The 19,396-nt window shown below is 50.5% G+C and overlaps 1 protein-coding gene across 1 annotated transcript; it reads left to right on the forward strand.

Moving 5' to 3' along the window:
* Nucleotides 1-4,372: 4,372 nt before the first annotated feature.
* On the forward strand, nt 4,373-18,518 carry LOC101389886 (SEC14-like protein 4). The gene is given in 14 exon segments (XM_087423615.1): nt 4,373-4,426; nt 7,181-7,256; nt 12,447-12,490; nt 12,769-12,828; nt 12,959-13,094; nt 13,097-13,146; nt 14,581-14,676; nt 14,974-15,034; nt 15,988-16,071; nt 16,394-16,506; nt 16,576-16,715; nt 16,807-16,976; nt 17,190-17,196; nt 18,380-18,518. Coding segments are annotated over 14 exon segments (1,230 nt in total).
* Nucleotides 18,519-19,396: the final 878 nt, after the last annotated feature.

The raw sequence follows: 19,396 nt of genomic DNA on the forward strand, positions 1-19,396 counted from the left end.
TCTCATGGCTGGCCAAATAATCAACAAGACAGGTTAGCAGGAGAAAATAATACCAAGTTTAATAACATGTATACATGGGAGAAACTCAGAAATGAGCAACTCGGCCCTCTCTCTAAGCTGCTTGCTTAAGTATTGCAGCTAAAGGCGAGGAAGGTGTTGGGGGTGGGTAGTGGTCTGGGACTTCAGACGGCAGGAAGACAATTCTTTTCAGGGTCATCTATAGATAATGTGGTCAGGGAGAGACAGAGTTTTTGATAAAAGAGGCTTGGTGCCTTTCCTATTGTAACCTCTATCCTACATTATCTTTACAGCCATCATGATAACAACTCCTTCCTGAAACAGATCTTTTGTTTTAAATTCTTTAGGCAGTTTGGGAGGGGAAACTCAAATATTCTTCCTGAGTTCTCTGAGTCCTTGTTGTCTTCAGCTAGAAATAATCCGCATACCAGAGTGGTGCCTCCTGGGGTAGCTTGCCCTGAGCACCATCAACAGGGACTTGAGGGTGACCAGGAACCACGCAGCTTGGCAGGCAGAAGGACACGGCCTGGTGAGGGGTGCCTGGACCTGCACCAGCCTGCCCTGGTTCCCATCCGAGCTTTGCTGCTTGGGGCTGAGAGACGGCGGGAGGCTCCTTGAGCTTCAGTTTCCCGGTCCAGGAACAACAATAATGATAGTGCCAACCTCAGAACGTGTCTGGAGGATGAAATGAGCTAACCCTGCACTGTCCACTATGGCAGCTCACCACCTTTATTAGTTTGCGAGGGCTGGCATAGCAAAGTACCCCAAACTGAGTGGTGTAAACAACACAATTTGTTCTCTCTCAGTTCTGGAGGCTAGGAGTCCAAGATCAAGGCGTCAGCAGGGTTGGTTCCTTCTAAGGGCTGTGAATGAGAATCTGTTCCACGCCTCCCCCCTCAGCTTCTGATGGTTTATTAACAATCTTTGGCATATCTTGGCTTGTAGAAGCATCACCCCAATCTCTGTGTTCATCTTCATACGGCATTCTCCCCGTGTGCGTATTTGAATCCAAATTTCCCCTTTTTATAAGGACACCAGTCATATTGGAGCAGGGGCCCACCCGCCTCCCCTACAACCTCACCTTAACTCATTACATCTGCAACGACCCTATTTCCAAGTAAGGCCACATTCTGACGCACTGGGGTTAGGACTGCAACATACAAATTTGAGGGGGACAAAATTCAACCCACAACATCACATGGGGCTTACTGAGCATTTGAAATGCCACTGGTTGGAATTGAAATATGCTATGCTGGGCCGGCCCCATGGCTTGGTGGTTAAGTGCGCATGCTCCGATGCTGGTGACCCGGGTTCAGATCCCGGGCGCACACCGAGGCACCACTTCTCCGTCCATCCTGAGGCCGAGTCCCACATACAGCAACTGGAAGGATGTGCAGCTATGACACACGGCTATCTACTGGGGCTTTGGGGGGAAAAATAAATAAATAAAATCTTAAAAAAAAGAAATATGCTATGCTAAATGCATGCTGGATTTCAAAGACTTGATTTAAAAAATGCACGATATCTCATTATTAATCAGTAATGAGATAATTAATCTCATTTATTAATCATACTGATAACATGTTGAAATGATAATATTTTGGATACACTATGTTAAATATATTATTAAAATTAATTTTTTTTTTTTTTTGCTAAGGAAGATTAGCCCTGAGCTAACATCTGTGCCCATCTTCCTCTATTTTGTATGTGAGTCGCCGCCACAGCATGGCTGACAAGTGGTGTATGTCTGTGCCCTGGATCTGAACCCGCGAACCCAGGCTGCCAAAGTGGAGTGTGCTGAACTTAACCACTAAGCCGTGGGCCGGCCCCTAAAATTAAACTTCTTAATGAGGCTACCAGAGAATTTAAAGTTACCTATGTGGCTCCCCTAATCTGTCTGTCAGACAACACTGAGCTAATATTTACAAAGCCCGTCGAGCAGGGCCTGGCTCATGGAAAACACTCGCAAGCGCTGGTTAAATAAAGGCTTCTCTTGGGCGGTGATGTGTTACTTGTGGCATTTTTCTCAGAGACTGGGAAAAGTTAAGGACAAATTTCTTTTCTCGTCTGGCTCTTCTTTTATTGACTGGATTTTGTTTTCCATTCTGGAAGCACAAGGCATACATAGTGTGGTCCTATCTCTTACAGATGATTTCCTGGTATTTTTTCCATGTCATTATAGACTCTTCATCCACTGCATTAAGCTCCATGTTTCCTGAAAAATTGTTCCCAATGTTCCTATTAACAATGCACAAACAACTTTAAGCTGAAAAAGTTTTCTTTTTTTTTTTTATAATTTTATTTATTTATTTTTTCCCCCAAAGCCCCAGTAGATAGTTGTATGTCATAGCTGCACATCCTTCTAGTTGCTGTATGTGGGACGCAGCCTCAGCATGGCCAGAGAAGCGGTGCGTCGGTGCGCGCCCGGGATCTGAACCCGGGCCGCCAGCAGCGGAGCGCGCGCACTTAACCGCTAAGCCATGGGGCCGGCATAGAAAAAGTTTTCTGTTACTTAGGATTATTACTGGGCTACGTAGTAAACTATGGAAGGATCCTATTGTACGTTGTCAAGTAGAAGCTGAACCCATTTCCAGTCCTGCCAGCAATGTATGAATGTCTCCATCTCACCAACTTCTAACTAACTTTATTATCATTTTTAAAAAAGGTTTTGTGCATGCGTGTGTGTGTTCTTTGTCCTGTTTTGTCGCTGACTTGGGGAGGAAAAAGCGTTTCCTTGCTTGTACACCCATTTCTTTGATGACCTGGAGGTTGAGTATTTACCTACTTGGTTGTTTCCCCTGTGTATTTCCTCCTCTGAAAATTGGTGTTTTGAGTCCTTTACCCATTTCTTAGGGCCTTAGTATTTTTCTTATCAATTTGCATGCATTCTTGATAAAGATATCAATTTTCGTACATTTTATTTTCCCCAAACTCACATCAGCAGCTATTGACATAATGCCTTAATTCTGTTTCTTGTTTAACAGGTTTTTGCATTTTTATGTCATCAAATCAACTGATTGTCCCTTTGTGACTTCTGTCATTGCTTTTAAGTGCAGAGCATGCCCTTCTAGAGAGTTGGTGAGCGTCGCTTTTATGTTCTTTTAGCTTTTTGTGATTTCTTTGCTTTTTTTTGAGACTTAAAATCCCTCTAGGACAGTGCTGTCCAAATGGAATATAATGCAAAATGTGGTTTGATTCCAAAGGAGGGCAGAGGGAGAAGGTTCCAATGGCCCAATTTATGCCCCTTCATCTTCACCTCTCACCTGCTCCTCTCTCTCGAAAATTCCTGCCAACTTGCATTTTCTCACCTTCCCAGTGACCTGAGAAATGTTGTTTCTGAAATTTGGAAGCAGAACAGATTTTGCTTCCAAAATTCTTATCAGTCACCCTAGATGATGATGACCAGAGTCAAAGGTAAAAAATTACCACGTGTAATACATCATCACACTTACGTACACATGTATGTGCAACACAGCACTTCAGGCCGTGACCTCTGCCTGGTTCTCGGATGCCATCCTGGATACCTGTGTCAGCCGCCCACCACCCCTTGGCCTCCCAACCCCTCCATCACCCTACCAGGGCTTCCATCTGACCACTGCCACGTCCCACTCCGTGGCTTTTGGGCTGTGGATCCTACCCAGGAGCTCGGCGTGGGGGCCATCCCAGGATCTCCACCCTCACAGCTCACTGCTCTGGTGACAGTATCAATAATAATAATTATGAAACCGTATTCCTAACATTGCACGCTTACTGGGTGTGCTGTGTCAAGCTAACCCACGGCAGCTCTTCTTATCTAATCATCTCGGCCATCTTGAAGGCTGGAACCATTCTGCACATCAGGGCTCTTCTATCAGCTAGTGAGCACTGACAGGGCGCCGCCTGTGTTCAAGGCCAGGGGAGGGGTGTTGGGGCCCCCATGGGCAGAAAGGCCTGGGGATCACCTAGAGGGTTGAGCCAGGTTTATAAAAAATTCCTCCATTTTGCTCTGAAGGGGATCTCGTGTGTCCCCTGAAACTTGCCCAAGTGTCCTTTATGCTCTCCCCCTTCCCTGCCACGGGGGAACCTGTAGGAGCCACTGGGATGAGGATGCCTGGAGGTGTGAGGGTGCTTGCTGCCGCCCATTCAAGTCGGTGTTCTGGGACCCCTGTCGGTGCCCGTCGCTTCCCTACCTTAAGTAGGATGCATCTTGGAGACCATGGCAAAAAAAAAAAAAAAAAACCCAAGGGGAGGGGAGAACTGAATGGGGTGGGGCAGGACTGGTGCCCTCCCGTGGAGGCGGGACCGATATCTGTCAAAACAGGCTGCGATGCCAGGCGGCGGGCTGGCAGACACATCCTGCCCACTAGCAGGCACCATGAGTGGCCGAGTTGGGGACCTGAGCTCCCAGCAGCAGGAGGCGCTGGCCAGGGTGAGGGGCTCCGCCGGCTGGGAGGCTTGGGGAGGGGCCCTAGCAGCCTGTTGCAGCCCACCTCGGCTTCCCCTCGCAGCCTGGAAAAGGATCCTGCAGAGCACCTCTGCCCAGCCTGCCGGCCCGCAGTTGCTGAGGAGCCCTTCTCTGGGCAACTCTGGGGCCAAATCCAGCTTTCCTCCCACTGCTGGCTCCCTGCCCCTGGGCGCTGGCCCTTGTTCCCTGGTTGGGGTGGGAAGGGCACTGCCCTCAGGCTTTGGGGCAGCTTTGGGCAGACTCCCAGGTCTCCTGGCCAGATTGTAAAATTCTTTTGGTTTCTCTTTGTGGCTTTCTGACTCCCCAGGGCCCAAGCCTTCTCCGTATCATTAATGTTTTCATTAAAGGGAAGTGAAGGGGTTTGGGGTGATTTCAAGACGCCCTACAGGCTGCACCTGGGAATGTCACAGCCGTGGGGAGGGGGAGCATATCCAGGTCTTGGTGCCACAGCATTAATTGGGTTTGCAGATGGCCAGGGACTGGAAACTGACTTCAGGGTTGGAGGTTCAAAACTCTGGCTCACACTTTAGGCCTGTGAAAGGGCAGCTTCAGACTTGTGGAGAATAATTTCTTTTGAGGCTACTGCCCTGGGGAGAACCTGAGGGTCCTCCAGGGAAGAATGAGGACGCTGGGTGAAAGGGGGCCCTCGGCGAACTCCTAGTGAAGGAGATAGGGGTCCCAGGTGAAGGAAGGAGGCCCCAGGTAAAGGATGAGGTCCCTGGGTGAAGTCCCAGATAAAGGAGCAGGTTCTAGAAGTAGAGGGTCTCCAGATGAAGGAGGAGTCCACAGGTGAAGGAAGGGGAGTCTCCTGGTGAACCTTCTGTCTCCCCACTGGCGAAGATCTTAGGGAAGCCCCAGACACTGGGCTTATAGGAGGGACACGACACCTGGCCTTTGGGGGTGACTTATGATGGAGATGCCTGTGGGCCAAAGAGCTTTAAACAATGTAAAAATCTTATTCTTATTTTTTCCATTATCTAAAAGAAATGAATGCTCGTTATTTTAAAGATTTTATTTATTTATTTTTTTCCCCCCAAAGACCCAGTAGATAGTTGTGTGTCATAGCTGCATATCCTTCTAGTTGCTGTATGTGGGACGCGGCCTCAGCATGGCCAGAGAAGCAGCGCGTCGGTGTGAGCCCGGGATCCGAACCCGGGTCGCCAGCAGTGGAGCGCGCTCACTTAACCACTAAGCCACGGGGCCGGCCCTCGTTATTTTAAAAATTAGAGAAAAAGAGAAAAGTAGGAAGAAGGAGGAGAGGTCACCAGGAGTGGTCCCAGAGGTCTAGACAACCATCCCTAGGAGCATTTCCTTCTAGCGTTTTCCTAAGCCTAGTTTTGACTACCGGGGGTCTCACCGCCAGACTCTCCTTTCTCCGTTTGCCATCATCACAAGACAAGGTTTTTTGCCGAGTGACTCCAGACCCTCCCCGGCACCTGCCTAGTGGCTTTCTCTTTTACTTGACATGCCTTCCAAGAGGGGAGTGGCCTTGAGGTGGGAAGGTGTGCCCTCCTCCTGGCCTTGCAGGGTCCTCACTTGGTCCCTGGAGAAGACCCCCCCCACTACTATCCCAGCCTCAGTTTCCCCATTTGCAAAGCAGGAATGTGACCTTTGCCCCTCCTGCCTCAGGGCACATTCTGAGGTTCAAAGGAGGGAATCTGGTGACCTGGAGGGGCTGAGGGATGCGGAGTCATCGTTTCTCAGGCGGTACTGTCCCCCATCCCCCAAAAAGCTTCATCAGGAGCCCAGACACCGCAGCTGTTCAAGGTGCGGAGACCTGCATTCCGGGCGCCTGTCTGGACTGGGGATTATTATAGGAGATGCTGTCGCTCAGGTTGTTTGTTAACGTTGGAGAAGTTTAAACTGATTATTCATTTTTAATTATGTGAGCAATCCTGAATACATTCTTATTTTAAACATCATCCGTAAAGCTAAAGGTGGTTTGGTGGACGGCCACCAAGACAGCTTCCTATAGCTTCACCGGCATCTGTGGCTAATCCCAGATTCTGTTCACAGGTTCCCCTGCAAACCCAGCCCTCCGGGCCTTGCCTGCAGCTCCCTCAGTCCCCACAGAAGTGGGGTCTCCTCTCTCTCAGACCTGAGCCTTAGTCCCAAACCCAAACTCCCAGCAACTTCCCCAAACTCTATCAGTAGGAAAAGGCACCCCCAGCGGGTCAGTCCCTCCGCTTCGCCCCAGCCCCGGATGAGGCATCCCTGGCTTCTCTTTCGGTCCCTCCCTGCTGATCTTTGCCTTGGGTTGTTTCCACAAAGCTTCTGCTGTCCAAGGCTTCGGTGCTTTACCTGCACAAACTCCTTTGAGTGGCACAAGTTCATCATTATCCCCACTTCACAGATGAGGAAACTGAGGCTCAGAGATGTTAAATAACTTGCTTCCAAATCCAGACCTTCAAGATGCAGTCCTAAAATGTTCTGGTCTGCCTGCATCAGATTCACTGGGGATCTTTGTAAAAACAGGGATGGCTGGGCCCCACCTCAAACCTAAAGACTGAGGGTCTGGGGTGGTCAGAGAACCCCCAGAGTTTGAGAAGGACCCAACTCTTCCTGCTATAGTGGGCTGGGGGTGCCCCGTTCCCAGCTGCTGCTAACTGTTTTGGTCTCTGGGCAGGGCTGACGGCAGACTGAGGGTGAGAAGAGTCAGGGAGGGGCTTGGGGTTTGGGGGTCTTGAGAGGCCCTCTGGCCATCATATGCCCCCTCAGTTCCAGGAGAACATCCAGGACCTGCTGCCCGCCCTGCCCAATCCTGATGATTACTTCCTCCTGCGCTGGCTCCGAGGTGAGGCCAGCAGGGTTGCAGGTGGCGGAAGGGGAAGGAGGGTCTCAGGGGAAGGGGTGGGAGACTTTGGGGGACAGTGCTGCAGAGTGGTAATGAACACAGTCCCTGGAATCAGCCCACTTTCAGCCAGCATCTGAGCTCCCTTTCAAATCAGCACGGCACAAAAACCCCGCCAAACCTCAGTTTCTCCATCTGCAAAGTAGGGGTGAGGCCACCTTCCCACGGGCTGTTGTGAGTGTTAATGAGAGGGCGTGGTGCGAGGTGGGCACAGCGTCGAGGTGAGGTTAGCGTCAGCACTGGGAGGTTCTCAGGATGACAGGCCTGGCCAGGCCTTGTGTCAGATGTCGCTAAACACGCTGTACAGGACTTGCCTTTGGGTCTGTCTCCAGTTCCTTGAAGACAAGCCTGTGTCGTCCCCTCAGAAAACCTGGCACCGAGCAGGTGCCCAACGAACACTGCAGGAAGTAGATTTAATTAAAGTTAGAGAAGAAGTTTTCTAGGAATTGGGGCAGCAGTGTAAAGTTATTAGAATAAAAGAAACCACCCAGGGCTTAGGGAGAAATTCAGCTCAACTTAGTACACCGCGTGGAACTGATTTTAAACTTGAGCCAGGAGGAAAGTCAGGAGCCAGGAGGAAAGTCAGAAGCCAGGCTGCAGGGGAAACGCCAGCCTTGGAATCAGGCAAACCTGTGACTGAATCCAGCTCTGCTGCGTGCTAACGGTGTGCCCAGGGCAAGCTGTGCACTCTCGCTCAGCCTCACTTTCCTCTTCTGTGTGATGGGTGTACTATTGGTCCCTACCTTCAAGATGCTGTGAGTCAGACATGAGGTCACAGGCCTGCACAGAGGAAGTCCCCCTTTCTGTTCTATTCTATTTGGTTATTTTTTAAAATTATTATTTTTTACAAACTTTAGTTTTGAGAATGGTTTTGGTTTACAGAAAAGTTATGGAGATAGTTCAGAATTTTCCCATATACACTGCACCCAATTCCTCCACCATTAATATTTTACATTCTTGAGCCAGCCCTGATGGCCTAACGGTTAAAGTTGGGTGCCCTCCACTTCGGCAGCCTGGGTTCAGTTCCCAGGCGTGGAACCACACCACTTGTCTGTCAGTAGCCATGCTGTGGTGGCGGCCCACTTAGAAGAACTAGAAGAATTCATAACTATACACAACTATGTATTGGGGCTTTGTGGGGGGAAAAGGTAGAAAAAGGAGAAAGATTGGCAAGAGTTGTTAGCTTAGGGTGAATCTTCCCCTGCACACACACACAAAAAAAGAGCTGTTTAATATTTTACATTCTTGTAGTACGTTTGTTACAATTAGTGAACCTATATTGGTACATGATTATTAACTAAAATCCATGCTTTATTTAGATTCCCCTAGTTTTTCTGTTCCAGGGTCCCATCCAGGACACCACATCACATTTAGTTGTCATGTCTCCTTAGACTCTCTTGGCTGCAGCAGTTTCTATTCCTTTTTTTTTTTTTTTGGTGAGGAAGATTAGCCCTGAGCTAACATCTGTGCCAATCTTCCTCTATTTTTTGTATATGGGCTGCTGCAACAGCGTGGCTGGATGAGCGGTGCATATGTCCGCGCCTGGGATCCAAACCTGCGAACCCCGGGCCACCGAAGCAGAGCACGTGAACTTAACCACTACGCCACCAGGCCGGCCCCTCTATTCCATTTTTAACAAGTCATTTTCATGTCATTTTCCTCCACCTGGGCTAAAGAAGAAGTTACGATGGTAGATTTCTTGAAGCCCCTTGATATGGCATCAGCCCTCTCTCCTTTGGAATCTTTTCGGGTTTAAAAACCAGCTTTTCAGGTCTCTGGGGTGTCTTTGACAAAGGAATGAAATCACAGAGACTGTAGGCTGCTGGGTCAGGGGAGAGGAACAGGATCTAAGATTGGGAGAGGGTGCCAGGTATCCTGATGCCTCTCCCTGTATGCCATGTCAAACCTGCTGACGTGGCCCCATCCACTTCAACTTCAGCTCTGCAGCCACTCCCTGACTCATGAAGTCAAGACACAGGCAGAGGAGAGGGCGATCGCTGGGGCTGAACTTCTCAGAGGCTCCTCCCTCAGGCCGGATGCAGGGGGACCTTCCCTGACCCTCCCTCTGAAGTCACTTCCCTTTGTTTCTCTTGATCTCCATCCCATGTCCACGTCCATCTCTCCCACTTGGATGGCAGCTCCATGAGGGCAGGGACTGAGCCTGCGCCATCCTCCCAGCCTGGCACATAGTAGGTGCTACTGGAAAAACTATGAGGACCCATCAGCAGTGTCCAAACCACTGTCTATAGGACAAGAAACCACGCTGGTTCTCAGTAGAAAAATCTCCTATAGAGACCACAGAGATTTTTTTTAAAGTTGATAAAGGAATATTATGTACAAGTATGCACTCACAAATTTGAAAATCTAAATGAAACTGATACATTCCTTTAAAATATATATAAGGCCAAAATTCAGCAAGAAGAAATAGAAGGTCTCAACAGACTAATAAATATTAAAGCCATTTAAATGGTAATAAAAACCTCCCCCACTAAAACTCAAACCCCAATGGCTTTAAAGGTAGACTCCTCCAAAATTTTAAGACCAGCTAATTCCTACTTATACAAATTGTTCAAGTTGGTTAAAAATATATAAAAGAGGGCCCGGCCTGGTGGCGTAGCGGTTACATTTGCCTGCTCTGCTTCAGCGGCCCAGAGTTCACAGGTTCAGATCCCGGGCGCGCACTGACGCACCGCTCGTCAAGCCATGCTGTGGCAGCGTCCCATATAAAGTGGAGGAAGATGGGCACAGATGTTAGCCCAGGGCCAGTCTTCCTAAAAAAAAAAACATATGTATATATATATATATATATATGGGGGGAGAGAGAGAGAGAGAGAGAAAATATATATATATAAAAGAGAAGTTACCTTATGAGGCCTGCGTAAGTTTGATTCCAAAGCTAGATAAGGACAATAAAAGAAAAGAAAATTCTAGGCTCGTTTCACATATTAACGTAGATGTAAAGAAGTCTAAATACAATATTACATAATAGAATCCAATAGGGTATTAAATTATACAGCATGATTAAGGAGAGTTTATCTTAGGTATGCAAGAATTCAACATGAGAAAATCTATCGGTGTCATTGAACACATTAATAGAGTTAAAAATGAAAAATTATGTGGCTATCCCACATCCCAATGCAGACAAAGCATTTGAAAAGGTTCAAATCCTGTTTATAAGACAAAACAAAAGTCTTACTAAACTAGGAATAGAATGGAATTTCCTTAGCTTGGTAATGGCTATATAGCAAAAATCTTACAATAAATGTTACGCTTAAGGAAAAAATTTAGATGCATTTTCTTTAAGATCGGGTGCAGGGAAAGGATGATGTCAATCAACTTGATGGTTTCTGCATAGAACTAGAGACCTTTGCCAATGTTATAAGGAAAGAAAAAATAATCAGTGGTATAAAGACTTGAAGAGAAGAGTTAAAATATTTGCTTATCTCCCTTGAAAACCAACAGGATCAACAGAAAAACTCTAGAACTAAAAAGAAAGTTCAGCAATATTGCCAGATACAAGAATCAATAGCATTTCTCTACACAGCAATATCCAACTGTAAAATATAATGAAACATCAGATATCATTCAAAATAGCAACAAACCCCATAAAATATCCAGGAAGTTAACCTAGAACAGACAAGATCTGTACAGTAAAAATCTTAAAATCTCTGAAGTATACAGAACTACTCTGTTCCGTTCGGTAGCCACCAGCCACATTTAACAATTAAAATTAAATTAAATTAAAGGTTTGGTTCCTCAGCTGCACTCTCCACGTTTCAAGTGCTCAGTAGCCACATGCACTTGAACAGTTCAGATATAGGACATGTCCATCCTCACAGAAAGTTCTGCTGGACAGCACTGATACAGAAGATGATTTTAATACATATAGCCTCAAGAAATGACTGGGCAGGCGAACCTGATGGCTGTCTACAAATATTTGCAGATTTGCCATGCTGACAAGTAGAGACATATATTCCTTTGACTTAACAATGGGGCTAGAATCATTGCAGGGCAGACTTTCACTCAGTCAAAGGTGCTGAGGAATGGAATGGGCTGCCTGCTGAGGTAGTGAACTCCCTGTCACAGGAGATAATCAAGGTGGAGCTAGTGGCCTTGGTGGTGTTTTTTTCTGGAGGTGGCTTATGATCAGGGCAGAGGAAGCCTGGATGGCGTGTCAGGCTCCTTCCATTTGAAAATCTCTGACCTTGGATCTTACCAAAGGCCCATCACTGAATGAATTCCTCAGTAACCAGCGGTCTCAGAGAGCAATTATCATGGCATTTCTAAAATAGAGCATCATATTTTCAATTATAGTACATTTATTTCTTCAAAAGAAGTAATCCCAACAATAGCTACTGTTTATTGAGAACTTACTGGGAGCAAAGTAATGTGCAAGCACTTTATATACTTTATCTCATGTCATCCTTTGAATAACTCTGAAAAAGATATTATTCCCATTTAGCAGATTAAAAAAAAAATAAGGCTCAGAGAAGGTAAGTGACTTGCTCAAGGTTGCACAGCAAATAAAAAGACAAAACTAGAATTCAAGCCCAAGTCTATCTAACTCCAAATCCCATGCTGCTCACCACCCCTAACACTGGGGAGGGGTCTCTGCTCCCAGAGGGACATCAAATATTACAGGCTAGATCATCTTCTAAAGCCAACAGTTTTAAAAGGCCTGGAAACTTTAATCAGGGCCCTCCAAAGTCTTCTAGAGGATTAAAAATCCTTGTTTTTTAAAAAAATTTCCAGGGCAGGCCCAGTGGCGCAGGGATTAAGTGCGTGCTCCCTGCTTCGGTGGCCCAGGGTTCGCAGGTTTTGATCCCGGGCACGGACCTATGCACCGCTTGTCAAGCCATGCTGTGATGGCGTCCCATATAAAGTGGAGGAAGATGGGCATGGATGTTAGCCCAGGGCCAATCTTTCTCAGCGAAAAGAGGAGGATTGGCATAGGATGTTAGCTCCGGGCTGGTCTTCCTCACAAAAAACAAAAAAATTCCAGACCCCCAATGTATTCTCGGGGTGTCGGGAAAAGTCTGGGGGTACCCCCACTGTTTCCTCACGAGACTTCAGAGAACGGCTTGTTCTAGATCCTCCCTTAAGCCTCCTCTCTTACTTTGGCTTTCCTTGCAGCTCGGAAGTTTGACGTGCAGAAATCCGAGGACATGCTCCGGAAGGTGAGGCCCCGTTCTCGTGAGCGTCCTGCCTTCCACAGGCTGTACTGCAGGGATTAGCCAGAAAGGGTGGGGACTCCTGTCCTGTTTTCATGTTTCTTCTTCCTTCCTCCTCGGATCCCTTTCTGCATCAGACCTGGGTCCCCCACAGCCCTCCACCCCATGTCCCCTCCCCAGTTCTACGGCAGTAGAGCCTGCGGGTGCTCTGGGGGGATCTTGGTGGCTGTGGGCAGAGGGACCTTTGGGGTAGGCAATCTTCAGGTCTTGCCATGTCTTCACAGCACGTGGAGTTCCGGAAGCAACAGGACCTGGACAACATCCTCACATGGCAGCCCTCAGAGGTGAGCCCCGTGCAGCATCCCCCAGGCCATCTGATGCCCCCCTTACCACTCCACCACCTCCAGCCACCTGATGGAGCAGGGACATGGCCTGGTGGGCTGGTTTGAGTCAGAACCTCACCCCCGTGTCCAGGTGATCCAGCTATACGACTCGGGGGGTCTGTGTGGCTATGACTACGAAGGCTGCCCCGTATGGTTTGACCTCATCGGGACCCTTGACCCCAAGGGTCTCCTCCTGTCAGCCTCCAAGCAGGACCTGATCCGCAAGCGCATAGGGTCTGCGAGCTGCTCATGTAGCAGTGTGAGATGCAGAGTCAGAAGGTGAGAAACCCGGGGCTGGCATAGGAGGGCGTGGTGGGCCTTGTATGTCTACAGGGTGGCCCCAGGACCAGAGAGGGCAGGCACCCCGACCCTGCTTCTCCCCAGCCCTCGGCACTCCAGGCTCTCGTGGGATGTGGGCTTCTCCTGCGGTTACTCATCCATGAGCATCTACCATGTGTGTGGCGCTCTCTGCCGGAGTGAGCCAAGGGCCACCAGAGCCTTTTCCCCTCTGACCTTGGGTGCAGTGAATGCTCCAGCTCTGTTCCCTAGGAACCCTGGGAACAGCGGAAGGTCAGCTTTGCTTATGGAAAAGATGCCCCCGGTTGTAAATTGCATAAGTATAAACACCTGGGGGGGAACCATTGCCTTGGGCGTCCCCGAGAGCAGTGGCCCTTGGAACTGAGCACATCCCCTGTGGGTCCCTGGAAGCTACTATGAACTTGCTACCAAAAAATACTGAGTTCTGTGGGGCATGGGGCCTCCAAGCCAAGAAAGACCCGCGCCCATCTTTGCAGACCTTCTCCTCGTCCCCGACTCTGTCTCCTGGCCCGTAACCTTCAGAGAGACTCTAACACAAGTGTGTCCTGGTTGGTTTTGTGAGTCTAAGTGTCTCGAGGGGCCTAAGATGAAGACCCCCGGGGGGGAGCTGTTATGTCACTGTGGGATAATTTGGCTAGTGGTTAACTCTAGTGACTAGGACAGGGCCTGCGTCCCCAGCTTCTGGTACAGGGCTGGACACAGAGTAAGCCCTCCACAGAGACTTGTGACAAGTATAAGTGAATTGAAAAGCAGTAAATTTGGTGCCTGGTTAGAACAGATGCATGTCTCTCAGACAAGACAGCTGATCTGATAGGGTCAAAACAGTGTCTTCCACTTCATGGATGTTCCCCATTCGAGGCAATAATTCTTGTGATGACGACACTAATAACAATATCTGCTAATATTTACCATGGACCAGCCACATGCCAGGCACTAGGCTCATTGAGCCCTTACAGCAATTCTGTCAGAGCCTAGAATTATCCCCATTCTACAGAAGAAGAAAGTAAGGCTCAGAGGGCTTAAGAAACCACCCCAGGCCACACAGCCTGCTGGCAGCATAGCTCTGGCTTGGACACAGCCATAGGACTGCAGATGCTGCTGATATAATATACTCTTGTCCATAAAGATGCCCAATGAGCAATGAGTGATGTCTCTAATTCCACACTTAACTAATTCCAGGCAACAGTGTTGAGAAAACTGTGTTTTAAGGGCCACTGTGTCAGGGCTCAGAGGTGGCGTCTCCTCAGACCCTGGATGCGCACCCTTTGTTTGGAAAACACTGTGAGCAGCCAGGGGAGGGGGTGGCAGGAAGGTGGGAGGGGTGCCAGGTCTCTCTGGCCAGGATGTCGCGGCTGGAGCTGTTGTCTGACCCATCTACCTGCACTGTCAGTGCAGCTGGGCAGGAAGATTGAGACAGTGCTGCTGGTGTTTGACCTGGAGGGGCTGAGCCTGAAACACCTGTGGAGGCCAGCTGTGGAGATCTACCAGCAGGTAAGATAGGCAGCCGGCTTGAGGCCAACAGGGAGCCACTGCCCACACCAGCTTCCGGTCCATGGAGGAGGGGGCGCCCCCTAGGGCCCCACAGAGCAGCCAGTGAAGCTGGCCTGGGGTCTCCTCTCCAAGTAGAAAGGGAAGCAAGGGTGTCACAGAGGAGGAGGTACACGGAGGGAAGATGAGGAGGGATGTGGGCGCGGGAGGGGGCTATCGTCACAGCAGCATCAGAGGCCACCAAATCCGGGGAGGGGATGTTGGAGCATGGCCTCGACTGGACCCCTCTTGACCCCACAGTATTTTGCCATCCTGGAAGCAAATTATCCTGAGATGTTGAAGAATTTAATCGCTATTCGAGGTGAGCCCATGACCAGGATGACCACCTGGGGAGGGCGGGGTAGGGAATGGGGGGGACAGTGGGCAAGCCACCAAGTTGGGGGCTTCTCAAACCATCCTTTGTGAAGATCAGGTTTTTTGGTTTTTAGTTTTTTTAGTTCGTTCCTTCACAGACTGATACTTTTGGAGTACATAAAAGCATGCATAGCAATGTCAAATACGTTTCTAAATGTTTGCTGTTATTTTCTTTTCTTATCTGGGCATGGACTGGTAACAGATGGTCCATGGACCACACTGGTTTGTGGACACACTGAGCAGGAATGGTCCTGGACTGCAATGGCCCTACAGTGAGGGGGTTGCCACGTGTGCTCTGGGCTCAGATGATCCGGCTTCCAATCTAGCTGGTTCTGTGACTTTGAGCATGTCTATTTAACCTCACTGAGCCTCAGTTTTCCCATTCTGTAAAACGGGGGTGTAATGGCACCTTCCCCATAAGATAGCTGTGAGGTTAAATGAGACAGTCTGTGGAGAAGGTGTGGCACAGAGCCTGGCCCACAGAAAGGACCCAGTAAGCATCAGCGATTCAGGTGGGACATGAGATCTAGTGCAGATGCCCCACCTACCTGCACCCAAGAGGCTTCCAAGGCAACCTGGGAAGACCTGGAGTGAGGACAGGAAGAGGTACCACTGGGGAATCAACATTGCTGAAGTCCTACAGCTGAGCAGGGGAGGCAACCATTTATTGAGAGCCAGGCACTGTGCCAAGTGTTATGCATACATTGTGGAATTTCATCTCCATTTTGTAGTTAACAGCAATAAGACTCAGAAAGGGTGAGTAACTAGCTGAAGGTCACACAGTAGGAAGTGGCAGAATCTAGATCAGTCCAACTCTTGTCCAGCTCATGCCCTTGGTCGTGACTTTACATATCGAAGTCCTCTCTGGTCCAGCTTCCTAAGGGAGTTTCATGGTTTCAGCCCCCAAGCTGTTCCCTGTGGCCTTCAACTTGGTCAAGTCATTCTTGAGTGAGGAGACGAGAAGGAAGATAGTGATTCTAGGAGGTGAGTGACTTGGCCTTCTGCCCGTCTCCTCATCCACCTGGGGTGCAGAGGTCGACGAGAAAGGCCTCATTTCTCTCTGGCTCAGCCTCTTTACTCAGGCACCGACCTTGGCCTGATGCCCATCGGCCTTTGCACACTCAGGCAAGGCTTTGGGCCTCGACCCAAAGCCTTACGTGGGCCTGGGTGGCCACGTAAATCTCTTGGGTGCTCTCGGGAGTAGACGCCAGGGGAGCAAGCCAAGGCCGCATCGGGTCCCCTCCCTGGGCTTGGCCCCTCTGCCGAGCCTCCCTGAGCCCCCGTGGAGCCCTTCTTGCTTCCACAGGTAACTGGAAGCAGGAGCTGACAAAGTTCATCAGCCCCGACCAGCTGCCTGTGGAGTTTGGGGGGACCATGACTGACCCCGATGGCAACCCCAAGTGCCGAGCAAGGTACAGGGTGCCCAGGGGTGGAGAGGAAGGGGAGACGGCCGTGGTCTGGTGCTTGCTCACCCGGCCTCACCCACAGATCAACCACGGGGGCGAGGTGCCCAAGAGCTATTACCTGCACAACCAGGTGAGGCCGCAGTTCGAGCACACGGCCACCGTGGCCCGCGACTCCTTCCTGCGGGTGGAGACCGAGGTCCTGTTCCCGGGCTGTGTGCTCAGGTAGGGATGGCGGCCACTCCACACCTGGGCACGGCTGGGAGGGGCCCGGAGCCTAGGCCGGTGGCCATCAATGGGGCTCTGTCCCCTGCAGGTGGCAGTTCACATCAGATGGGACGGACATAGGCTTTGGGGTTTTTCTGAAGACCAAGAGGGGAGAGCAGCAGCGGGCGGGGGAGATGACGGAGGTGCTGCCCACCCGGCGCTACAATGCCCACCAGGTGCCCCAGGACGGGAGCCTCACCTGTGACAAGGCCGGCGTCTGTAAGAGTGGTTCCCTGGAGGTGTTTTCCTCCTCATGGTGGAGAACTGAGCTGACGTCTCTTGCCAATCTGGCTTCTGTGTTTGTCCTCTATTTCCCGCTCTCAGGGAGGGTGTGGGGTCTGTGCAAGCTCCTAGATCCCATGGGCGCCAGGGGAATTGGCTTCAGTGTGTTGGATCTGATGAGTGGCCCCTGGTGTGGGTACAAGGCCAGAGACACATTGTGGAGAATGGGATTTACAGCCTGAGGCCATGGACCCCGCTCCTGGAAAGTCCCATGTTGGGCTTGACAGGCTAAGAGACAAGAAGAAACTGCCAGGGGCTTAGCTTCAGCGGTCCCAGCTTGCCCAGGCACGTGGACCACCCCACTCTGGGAATCTCAGAGACGGCTTCTTCCAGGCCTTTATCCTTCCTTCCCAGGCTGCCCAGCCAGATGCAATCTGGTCAGTTTCACCAGACGCAGCATTGTCCAGGGACACCACTGCCCTCCCACCTCTATTGGGAACAGAGCCAGGAGAACGGGACCCCAGTGTTGATTTCCTCTGGAGAAAGAGAAGGAGTTTTGCTAATGCCTTAGTCAATACATACCTAGTTCACCTTTGTGGAAAGAGAGAAACAGGAGGCTGGAGACAGAAATCTAGATGACTCATCTCGTAGCCGAATTCACATTGGACTTCTGCACTGAAGGAAATGCCTTCTAGAAAAGATGCGATGAAAAGTGGCTTGGGGGGTGCTGGCCTGGTGGCGTAGAGGTTAAGTTCGCACACTCGCTTCAGTGGCCCGGGGTTTGCAGGTTCAAATCCCAGGCATGCACCGACACACTGCTCATCAAGCCATGCTGTGGCGGCGTCCCATATAAAGTAGAGAAAGATGGGCACGGGTGTTAGCCCAGGGCCGATCTTTCTCAGCAAAAAGAGGAGGATTGGCAACAGATGTTAACTCAGAGCTAATCTTCCTCAAAAAAAAAAAAAAAGCGGCTTGGAGAGCTCAGCCCTCTCCCCTGGGGGGAGCAGGGCTCCTCTCTGGGTTGGAACATCGCAATAAGGAAATCCAGTCTCTCCCCTCCCTTGCTCTGTAATGGTTGGAAAGTCACTTCAACCTCTCTAAGCCTCAGTTTCCTCATCCGTAAAATGGGGATGATAGTACCTTTGTGTGAGGCTGCTCTGAGGACTCAGGGAGCCGTGAAGTGCTGACGTAACGCCTGGCACACACGAGGGGCTGCTGCATGCTGGCGTCTGTTGTCATTCCTTTAGTGAGCACAAACATCATCCAAGGAGATGGTTGCGAGCAGTGGGCTGGGGGCTGGGCAGTGGCTGACACTCCGGCCCCACCTGCCCAATCCTCAGGGCACCCAGGCAGGCAGACGTGCCGGCCGGCTTGGCCTGACTACTCCTCCGTCCTTACAGACGTGTGCTCTTCGACAACACCCACAGCTTGAGGCGTACTAAGAAGGTCAGCTACACCGTGGACGTGCTGCTCCCGGACAAGGCCTCCGAGAAGAAGATTGAGGGTCTCGAGGCGACGAGACCCTCCCCAGCGCAGTGAAGACCCCAGCCGGCTCTGCACCTGTGCTCTCCAATCCCTTAGCACCCCTCCCTGCCCCCTGCCTTCTGACTGGGCAAGGCCACTGGCCACCAGTGTCTCTGAAGACCTGACCCCAGGCGGCTCGGCCCTCGGCCCTGAATCCCTGTCCCTGAGCTCCGTAGGGCTTGTCCTTCTGTACTGCTGTCCCACGGGGCAAAGGAGTGCTGTCCACCCAGGTGACGCCCCTGAGAGCGAGTGGCAGACATCCCTGTAAAAGGGGTCTTTGTTGCAAAGCATTAGCACCCCGGCTGCCAAGGCCCTTCCCAGAGCCTGGACGCCTCAGCAATGCCGCTGTCCAGGGGCTATGCGAGCAAGGAGCTGGGCTCTGACTCTTTCCCTGTCCTCAGATTCTGAGTTCATTTTCTTCAGTTGATGGGAGTTTTCTCGATTTCCCAGGGCCTGTTTTAGGCAAGAAAATGATGAGGCTTGGGAAGGTGGGGGTCCTCGGGTGAGCTATGTGAGGTCCCTGGGGGCCCAGCCCCTCCATCTATGGCAGCTGCATCCTTCATGGTTTAGCACAGAGTCTGAACCGGGGCTCTGCTGCTATAAAAACCAAACTAACTAAACAACACGAAATGTCAAGAGCCAGTGCCGCAGGCACTCCTGCTCCAATGGTGTTTGAGTCGTTGGGCAAGAAAAAAACTGCTGTGCCAGCACCAAGGAGGCAGCCTGGGGCTGTCAGGCAAAAGTCACAGAACATCTCCATGTCCAAGGGCTGCTCCCGCATCCCAGATGTGACAGGCTGTCCCACCACCCCTGTCGCACTGCGTGGTCACCCTCTCCTGATGCTACAGCATGTGGAGCCCCCTGGGGCCCTCGGGCGTCCCAGTGCCATCTCC

Source organism: Ceratotherium simum, chromosome 35, assembly GCF_057802395.1.
Source record: "Ceratotherium simum simum isolate JZ-2026a chromosome 35, ASM5780239v1, whole genome shotgun sequence".
Lineage (NCBI taxonomy): Eukaryota > Metazoa > Chordata > Mammalia > Perissodactyla > Rhinocerotidae > Ceratotherium > Ceratotherium simum.